The sequence below is a fragment of the Monoraphidium neglectum genome (assembly GCF_000611645.1).
Source record: "Monoraphidium neglectum strain SAG 48.87 unplaced genomic scaffold scaffold00189, whole genome shotgun sequence".
Lineage (NCBI taxonomy): Eukaryota > Viridiplantae > Chlorophyta > Chlorophyceae > Sphaeropleales > Selenastraceae > Monoraphidium > Monoraphidium neglectum.
The window spans coordinates 13044-21690 of record NW_014013439.1 but is presented as its reverse complement, the minus strand read 5'-3'; the positions used below and the strand labels follow the sequence as shown (position 1 = coordinate 21690).

Below are 8647 nucleotides of genomic sequence, written 5' to 3'. Positions count from 1 at the left end.
TTCCAGCGGCGTGTCTAGGGGCGGAGGCGTGGCGACGGTGCCTGCCGCGTGCGCATGTGATCACGGCGTTTGCATACTGTAAACAACGAGAGGTCGCCGCTGCTCTTGCTATCTGAGCCCTAGCCTGGTGCACAGCTAAGTGCTCAAATGCGTTTTGGACCCAAATGGGGGGCAATCCGAGCGCCGTGGGACTCTGACGCCCTGCGTTCTTGACTTTGAACGGCCTCCACGACAGCCCAAAGCGGCATGCAACAGCAGCCCGCGGCGACCACACTCCCGCGCCGCGCCGCACCCGCGTCCAGCCTGCGAGCGCTGCCGCTAACGCCCAAAAATCACACGCGGGCCCTACCCCGCCCCGCAGCCCCCCTGCCCCCGCAGGCGCGCCTTGTTGCTGGCGGAAGTGATGCCAGCCGCCACCGCGTCGAGCGTCTTCTTGCCGCCGCCCGCCACCCTGTCCGCGCCGCGGGACCGCGCCAGCTCCAGCGCACAGCCAAATGTGAACTCTTCCTGCACCTCGTAGACCTGTTTGGCGGCAAAAGGAATGGGGGGATTGCGGTAAGAGGCAGGGCTGCTGCGATGTGCGTTGTGTGGGGGAAGCAGCGGGGCTGGCGGCCACCCCTGCGCGCCGCTGCGCGTGCGCAAGCGCCCGGGCGCCCCGGTTCCGATGCCGCCGCGGCCGCCAGGGCGCGGCCCGATGCGCGACACGGCGCTGCGCGGCGCAGCGGGCGCGCCTGGCTGATGCAGTCGCTGCCCAGGTTTTCGTCGAGCCACTGCTTCAAGAGCTCTGGGTTGGTGGTGTCCCAAAGGGAGACGCTGATCAGCCCGTCGCTGGGGATGACCTGGCAGGACAAAGGCGGCGGGTGCGGGGCGTTGCGCGGCGTGGGGCATTGCGCGGCGTGGGGCGAGAGTCCGAGGCAGGGGTGGGTGTACATGCAAGGCAACCCTGCAGGGATCTGCCATTTTGTTGGCGCCAATCCCCGCCGCCATGCGACGGGCGATTGGCGATGTGTGCTCAAGATGGAATTGCTGCTGCTGCTGCTGACCGCCGTTCCTGCTCCGCATGAGCAACGGGCTCCGGCGCGAGCCTGCCTGTGCAGGGCGAGCGACGCGCGCTTACCAGGCGGCAGCGGATTTCCTCCGGCATGGAGCGTTTCGTGCGCACGTGATCCAGCAGTAGAATCATGCTGAAGGGGACCTTGGCAGTCGCAACCTGTTCGCCGCAGAGATTCGGGTGAGGAGGGCGCACGGCGCCGTCCGGTGCGTGGGCACGCGCCTGCCGCTGCACATTCCGAAAGCAGCAAGCGTCAACAGCGCCTTGGCAAGCAGGGGGCTTGCCACCTCTCTGCGCACCTCCATGGTGTGTGTGGCCATCACCAGCAACCATCGTGCAGGGGGAGCTGCCGAAGGCCTCGACTGGCCCTCCTCATCCTCGAAGGTCGGATCGAGCCCGAGGCCGTCAGGAGAGGCCTGCATCGTGCCTATCAGTTGTTCGCAACGCCTCTCAGACACTCAGCACTCCTTCCTGACGCTGATCCGGTCACTGGCTCTGCGGAACGCCTTTCAAATTTACCGGGCGCACTGCTGTCGGCTTCCTGGGACGCTTGATACGCTCGAGCACGATATAAAGAGACCATATGCTGTGCTATAACGTTATCTGAAGCCTCTTTGTGCCACACGCGCGGTGCCACACGCGCTGTGCTGCAGGCGGTGTACTGGGAGGGTAGTCAATGAGTCAAGCTGCGAGTGACCAGTGACTGCGCTTGCGGCGCGCGTTGACAGTTCATCCGGCTGGCGGTAGCGAAATTTCGTTATGGTCGGCCGGTGCGGGCCGGGGGGCCGGCGGGGCGGTGCGGCAGCGGCGTGGTCCCTGGGGCAGGACGGTATGTGGGCGTGGGTGAAAAAAACGTGCGCCGTCCGAGCAAGTTGGTAATGGTGGTTGGGGTGGTGCCAGCTTTCCAAGGAAATTTTGCACCACAGACCGATTACAGGTTTCCTGCCATCTAATATCCTATGAATGGGCCCACCCATCAAAGTACCATTGACTACTACACGTCCAGATCACGCATGCTGCGCCGTTTCTTGGGCCCGCCCCGATCCCACCAGCTGCTGCTGCTCGCCGCCCAGTCATCCGATTTGCTTGATCTGCGCCGCAGCGACCGCCGCCGTCGCCGCCATGCCAGGTACAGCGCGCCGGCAAGCAAAAGCCACGTGAGAAAAGCCCAGTCGCCAACAAAGGCGAACACGCCGGCCTCCCACACCTGGGTTGGGGGTCGCGGTCGGCAATGCAAGGGGAGGGGACAATTTGGCTGCAGCACACCAGACTCAAAGTGACACCCACCCCAAACATTATTGCAGCACGCACGTACGCGTGTCGGCACGCATGCACACACTTTCTCACACCCACGCATGTTCACACATGCGCAAATGCATACACGCACCTGCACACGCACACACACGCACACACGCACGTGCGTGCGTGCGTGCAAACGCACATGGATGCACGTGAACGGGTGCACACTCCCACGCTTACACGAGCGCACAAACCTGGGATGTGACGTGCCACCAGAGTGTGTCGTACATTCCGTGTTGAAAGACCCTGCGGTTTGTGAAATAGGGGAGGGGTGGGCCATAGATCAAGGGGCTGATTGAGAGGCCCAGCCCCAGCATTGCTGACCAGTCAGCGATTCACAAAGAAGCGCAGGGACACCCAACACAGTTATGCGTGCCAGGCAGTCCAGTCCCATGGTTCAGGAGGCTCGCTTTCAAGCTATTGAGGCGTGTGTCCCCTCTGCAGGCCAGACAGACACACACACACACACACAAACATACACACACCAACACTTAAAAACACACACACACACACACACACACACAAAAACGTCTCCCCCAATATTGGAGCCACCTACATGGGGTACAGCTCAAGAAAGCCCAGCGCCAGCCACGACGCCAGCTCAAGCAGCCGCGCGCGCAGGAGGAACCTGAACACCAGGATACCTCCAACCGACAGCACAAGCAGCCCCGTCAGCAGCCGGCCGTTGTAGTCCGAGCCGAACTGCTTGCTGGCGCGTTCCCAGGCCATCGAAAGGCGCTCCGAGCTCGCCGCGCGCGCGGGGCCGGTGCACTTGGCCTGAGCGGGGTGCGGCGGCAGGGTGCAGAAGGCGCGCACGCTTGTTGTGGCCGGCGAGCAGTGGGGCCGCCCGCAGCTGAGAAACACGCTATGCGGCCGCAGAGCCCCTGATGTCGAGCGCCGCAGCGCCCCGATCCGTCGCTCAGCAGGCCTTTCTCCATGCGAAGACAGCACGCGCGCACGCCCGTGGCAAAAACGGCCCACCTCGAACTGCGCCTTGCACTTGCCGAAGCTGCTGCTGAACTGCCGCATCGACGGCACAGCCATGCGGCCCAGCGAGTCCAGCTGGCGGGTGCAGGCCATCTCCAGCGCCTGGCAGGCGTCGTTGCTGGCCGCCGAGTTCGACAGCTCCTTTGACTTGCGCTCCCGGTCCATCGACTCCAGCAGCTGCGCCCTGAGCGCCTCCCCCTGCTTGCGGCCCAGCAGCTGCTGCTCGAACGAGCGCAGCGCGGCCTCGCGGGCGGCGGACTCCGCCTGCGGGCGCCGCGCCGTCAGGGGGGCGGGGGGCAGGCGCGCTTTTGGTGGCTCTAAGGAACGCTGGGCATTCTCAGCCGAGCGAGCTCTCGACACGCCAGCAGCCGCGGCGTTCACAACGCGTGGCCAGCCGCCGGCCGGGCTGAGTCCCGCCCCAGCATTTCCCGGCGGCCGGCAGCCGGCTGTCCCAGGCCGCTCGCTCGCGCGCCGCCCACCTTGCGCAGCTGCTCTTCGTCCACCGGCACCCCGATCGCGTCGAGCAGCTTGGTGTATGTCCCCAGCGCGCGGCCGACCAGCTGCTGATTGAACGATTCCAGCAGGCTGGCGCCCGTCGGGATCTCCTTCTCGTTCAGCGCCTTGATGAGGTCAGACAGCAGATCCGCTAGGTGCCTGCGGCTCGCGGCGGCGGTCGACGTCGGTTATGCAGACGAGCCAGAGTGGTGGGGGAGCAACACGGTCGATTGGTTGTGGCTGCGGCCGCTGCTCTACTGGCAGGACAGGTGTGCAGTTTGCAGGGCCGTATCTGTGCAGCAGCCGAGGTGACGGGCGAGGATACAACAAAACAAGCTGCTCACTTGCCGGTGAAGACCTGTGTTCCCACGACCTTCCGGCGCGCCAGCTTGTGCACGGCGGCCTTAAGGCCGTCGCGCTGCTTCAGGTAGCTGGGCTCGAGCTGCGAGTCGCTGAGCTCGCAGAGCCGCGTCCTGTTGATGTGCGGCTGCGGCAGCGAGTAGCCTGGAACGTATCCAAAGCAGGGTCCGAAGGCGTTTTTGGGGATTTACTTGTGTGTATATATTCAAATGTGCGGGGGATGGGGCAAAGCACAGCAGCAGCCAGGGGCGATCACACGCAGGCAGTTCTGACATTTATTCAAGAGGATCAGGGCTGGAGGCAAGGCCTGGAGGTGCGTCCTTGCAGCCCGCCCGGAGCGGCAGAGCCCCGCCCTCCCAGCCCGCGTGCCGCGCCCCCGCGCTCTGCGTGCGATCGCCCCGCGCGCCGCGCGCCCGGCTCGCCTGTGCTGTTTCCCGCGATGGCTGTGAGCGACGCGCGGATGCGGTTCAGCTGCTGCAGCTCCTTGTCGCCCTCGGGGTTGGGGACCGGCGCGAGCGCCTCGTCCACCAGCTGCTGCACCCCCTTGCCCTGCAGGAAGTCCCTGAGGTGGTGGGGCAGGGCGAAGGCACGGGACAGCGATGGGGATGGCGAATGCAGGGAGGGGAGGAGAGCGGACGGCGCTCAGGGTGGTGGTTAGCGTGCTGGCCATGAGGGAGGCCGTGGGTGGTGGCGCATGTGCGGTCGCATGGCTGGGGGCTTCAGTTGCAGGGCTCCAGCGTTTGTGCCTTCAGAGCCCTCCCTCCAACGAACGCCGCGGGCCTGTGCCCTCCGTGCCCGACGCGGCGCTGTGCTGCAGAGCGGCACGGCGCCGCACCTTTGGATCACCCAGAGCATGCGCCCCGGCTGCAGCGGCACGCCCGCGGTGCCGCGCCACTGGTCGTAAAATCCGCTGGCCAGGTCCACCGCGAACGAGAGCTTCGCTACGTCCGACTCCCGGATCGTCTCCGGCAGGTTCTGGTGCGGGGGTTGTGGTGCGGCAGTCGTGGATGCGGCCGTGTCGGCGGCAGGTGAAAGGGAGGGCGGCGACGTGCTGTGTGCGTCGCCGCAGCGGCCCGCTTGCTGGCCGACCTCCCGTGTCGTTCAGCCAGCCTGGAAGCCGGGGCCTGCCCGGCGCCCGATATCCATGGCAGCAGTGCGGTGCCCGCCCGGGGCTACTGCAGCAAAACAGGTCTGCACTTCACGTCACAGTTCCGCTCACATATATGAGGAGGCTGCTGAGCACCGCCGCCACCGCAAATATGCGGTCGTCGTAGCTGCTGCTGCGGGCTGTTGACTCAAACCCCTCGGTATCCACGAACAGCAGCTGCGAGGGTTCATGCAAGGTTGTTGCAGGATGCAGTGGAATCCCACAGCCGACACCTGCGCATGTGACTGCGGCCAGCAGCGCAAGCAGTCTGCTGGCTGCAACTGGCCACCAGCTGTCGGTGCTTCTTGAAGCTGCTGTTTGCAACCTTGGCTGCTGGCATCGACGCTTTTGTCGTTCTTCTGCTCGTGCTGCTGCTGCTGCTGCTGCTGCTGCTGCTGCTGCTGCTGCTGCTGCTGCTGCTGCTGCTGCTGCTGCTGTTGGTCCTGCTGCTGCGGTGCCCACCTTTTGCAGCCCCCGCCAAGGACGCCGGCGCTACCTCCCACGGATGCTGCCGTGCTGCTGAAGCATCAGCCGGAGCAGCGGCCGCTCTCACCGTCCTGTTGGCGCCATTCTCGTCAGGCTCCTCCCTCACCCCGCTCCACAACCACACCCCCTTGGTTTGCGTGTCTCGCGTGTGGCCGACGCCAAAGCCGGCGCCTGCAGGGGCGCGTGATGCAGCAATGTACACTCGGGGGCAGCAGCTGTTGCTTCGACATGCATGGCACCCCAATGGCATGGCGATGTGACCAACCCCGACCCCACATCGTCTTGGCACGGGACTACAGTAGACCGGCGTCAGCCGCGCCCAATCACGTTGCCACAGGGACCTACCGCACGGCACGCCCAGCAGCTGATTGAGCAGGAAGCTCTTTCCACTGCGGTACGGCCCGATAACCACCACCGGCGCCACTGGGCGGTTGACGCTGCGAAGCAGGGAGAGCCCCTCCTCCACCAGACGCAGCTGGGAGTGGCCTGGCAACTGCTCCACAAGCAGTACCCTGCACGGGCGGGCAAATGGGGCTCGTTGTTGCGGCGCCGCGGATGCATAGGCAGCTGCGGCGGGCGGCGCGCTTGAATCGGCGGGCGGCACTGCCGCTGCTGCGGGACACAGAGTCAGCCAGCTGCTGCGCGGCGCTTACGGGTGTGGGTCCTCGGCGATCGCAGGCTGCAAGAGCAGCAATGCTACGAACCAGCACGCCCAGGTGTGTGTTTGAAACCACGCTCCATGCATCAGATCCTGGGTGTGTGAGCAGCCACGGGTACAGACCAAGTCTAGGTATGTGCTAACATTTTGACCTCATATTATGATCGGCACGTTTCTGATACGCTCGTGTAATAATCCAGATCACGCTGTTACGGTGACAGTGTCGGGCTGCAACAAGATGCTGCTGCCGTATCTTGCGGGCGTGTAGATCCTGGCCCCTACTATTCACTCTCAAAGCAGAAACGCACCCTCACACGCCCCCAACACCAGCACCCGCAGGGCCAGCGTGCCTCTGCGGCACGCCGCCCGACCAGGTGGACTGGCCCTGCCTGTGCGACGTGTCCTGAGGGGCACAAGATCCTCAACATGAGCTGCTTCCGATGGCGACACGTAACTAGGGCGCCCGCGGCAGCGGCGCTGTTCATCGTCTTGCTGGCTTGCTTCGCTGCCCCTCATCGGCAGCACGGCGCGCTGGCGCTGCCGCATGGGCACCCACCCCCGCTGCCGTCGCCAGACAAGGAGTTGGTTTATGGCTGCAACATGGGGCGCAGCCACTGCGTGCAGTTCTTTGAGGTGAGCGGGGCGGTGCCCCTCAGCAGGCCCCCCAAAGCTCCCCCAAACCCTGATCCTGCAGGTGTGCCAAAAGCTCGCTCCTACCCTGTCCCTGCACTCCTCCCCTTCCATCTCTACAGCTTCCCTCACCCCTTACTCACCCCCGTTCAAACCACCACGCCAAAATCATCATGCTTTATAGATCCTGAAGGTACTGGAAAGCAGGGGTTACACCAACATAACCGTCATCGGTGAACACGTCAGCGAGGCGTACACGGCCCCCTACGGTTTCAAGATGATCAAGTTCCCCCGGGACGGCGTGGGTGGGTGTGTGTATGTGCGTGGGAAGGTCCATGTTTCGCGAGGCCGTGACCATGCATGCTGGTGCGACTGCTGTCGCATGCGCCGTACGCGCTGCTGCTGGACCGCTTCACGCCTGTGAGCCCGCTTGCTGCTGCTCAACTGCTGTGCGGTCCGCGCCGCGTCCTGCTGGCAGCTGCTGCCGTCGGCTGCTGACTGCGCCTCTCGCCGGCCGCACCGCCTCAGAGGCGGCCTATAGGAGGCTGGACGACATGATCGCCCAAACAGCTGTGGAGGAGGGCGTCGACTTCAATGCCCACGCTGGCCAGATGCTGGAGAAGGTGGGCGCACGCCTGCATGCACGGGGCATGCGCACGTGCGCGCGCACTTGAAGTCATGTATCTGTGTGTTAGTGTGTTCGTGCATGTAGGTGCGTAATTGCGTGTGTGTTGGTGCGTGTGTGGGGGGGTGGGTGTAGGTATGTGTACGCGCATGCGGGTACTTGCTGGATTGTTGCTCTAAACATGGGCCCCTGCTGACATAGGCGCTTGTGACAGGGAGCTCCTGCCCCTCCCCTGCATCCCTTTCTCTGCACAACATGTGTTGCGGGCAGCTCCTGATCCCGGCTTATGAGGTGATGTACGGCACCTACTACGACTACCTGGCAGCTTCCCGCCCCGCCCTGGTGATGTGCGACTTCATGGCGGATGCCTGCGTGGACGCGGCCCACACGCTCAAGCTGCCGTTCGTGGTTGCCATGCCGACCCTCATGCCGGGCGGTGGGCGCGGCCGCGTCTGGTTCCTTTTCTTGAGATCCGTATGCGTCGCTCGGACAGCCCAGCCAACCCCGTTGCATGCTGTGCGCGCACATGCATACAATACCGCACCACACACGCATATGTCGGTGCTGCACCTGCTGTGACCAAACTCGTGGTGTCTTTTACGAGGAATAGGCTATGAGCGGGCTTTGCTGAAGTTGTAGCGCCGCCCACGCTTGCAATCACAGCGCGCTGGCTGCCACGCTCCCCGCAGTGACGGACGCGCCCTATAACCTCGGATGGAACGACGATCCGCACCGCCCCGCGACGACCGAGCGCATGCCGCTGTGGCAGAAGCTGCGGGAGAAGGTGGCGGGGCCATTGCTGGCCATGCGCCACCTGATGGGGCCACTCTTGAAGCTAGAGGCCACACGCAAAAGGTGACGCAGGCGCGGCACGGCCGCGGCAGGTGCAGTCGGGCGCGGTGCGCCGCG

At 64.7% G+C, this 8647-nt stretch overlaps 3 protein-coding genes across 3 annotated transcripts in view; 1 reads left to right on the top strand and 2 right to left on the bottom strand.

Annotated features, from left to right (window-relative positions):
- Positions 1-345: 345 nt before the first annotated feature.
- Positions 346-1473, bottom strand: MNEG_1801 (hypothetical protein; the record flags this gene model as incomplete). Its single annotated transcript, XM_014049720.1, has 4 exons — positions 346-522; positions 813-839; positions 1118-1210; positions 1351-1473. The coding sequence occupies 4 exons, from the start codon at positions 1471-1473 to the stop codon at positions 346-348; spliced, it is 420 nt and encodes a 139-aa protein (XP_013905174.1).
- Positions 1474-2902: 1429 nt separating this feature from the next.
- Positions 2903-6103, bottom strand: MNEG_1800 (hypothetical protein; the record flags this gene model as incomplete). The annotated part of the gene is made up of 10 exons (XM_014049719.1): positions 2903-3127; positions 3332-3601; positions 3817-3991; positions 4177-4305; positions 4647-4754; positions 5028-5167; positions 5412-5516; positions 5684-5788; positions 5893-5996; positions 6091-6103. 10 exons carry the CDS (start codon positions 6101-6103, stop codon positions 2903-2905), a joined length of 1374 nt encoding a protein of 457 aa, XP_013905173.1.
- A 1287-nt stretch (positions 6104-7390) lies between these two features.
- The window catches only part of MNEG_1799 (UDP-glucuronosyltransferase 3A1), a gene marked incomplete at both ends in the record, with an annotated part of 3820 nt that continues 2563 nt past the window's right edge, over positions 7391-8647 (top strand). Inside the window, 4 exons of the mRNA XM_014049718.1 lie at positions 7391-7418; positions 7642-7736; positions 8009-8174; positions 8428-8593. Of these exons, the coding sequence (XP_013905172.1) occupies positions 7391-7418; positions 7642-7736; positions 8009-8174; positions 8428-8593 (455 nt within the window). The remainder of the gene's footprint in view (positions 7419-7641; positions 7737-8008; positions 8175-8427; positions 8594-8647) is intronic.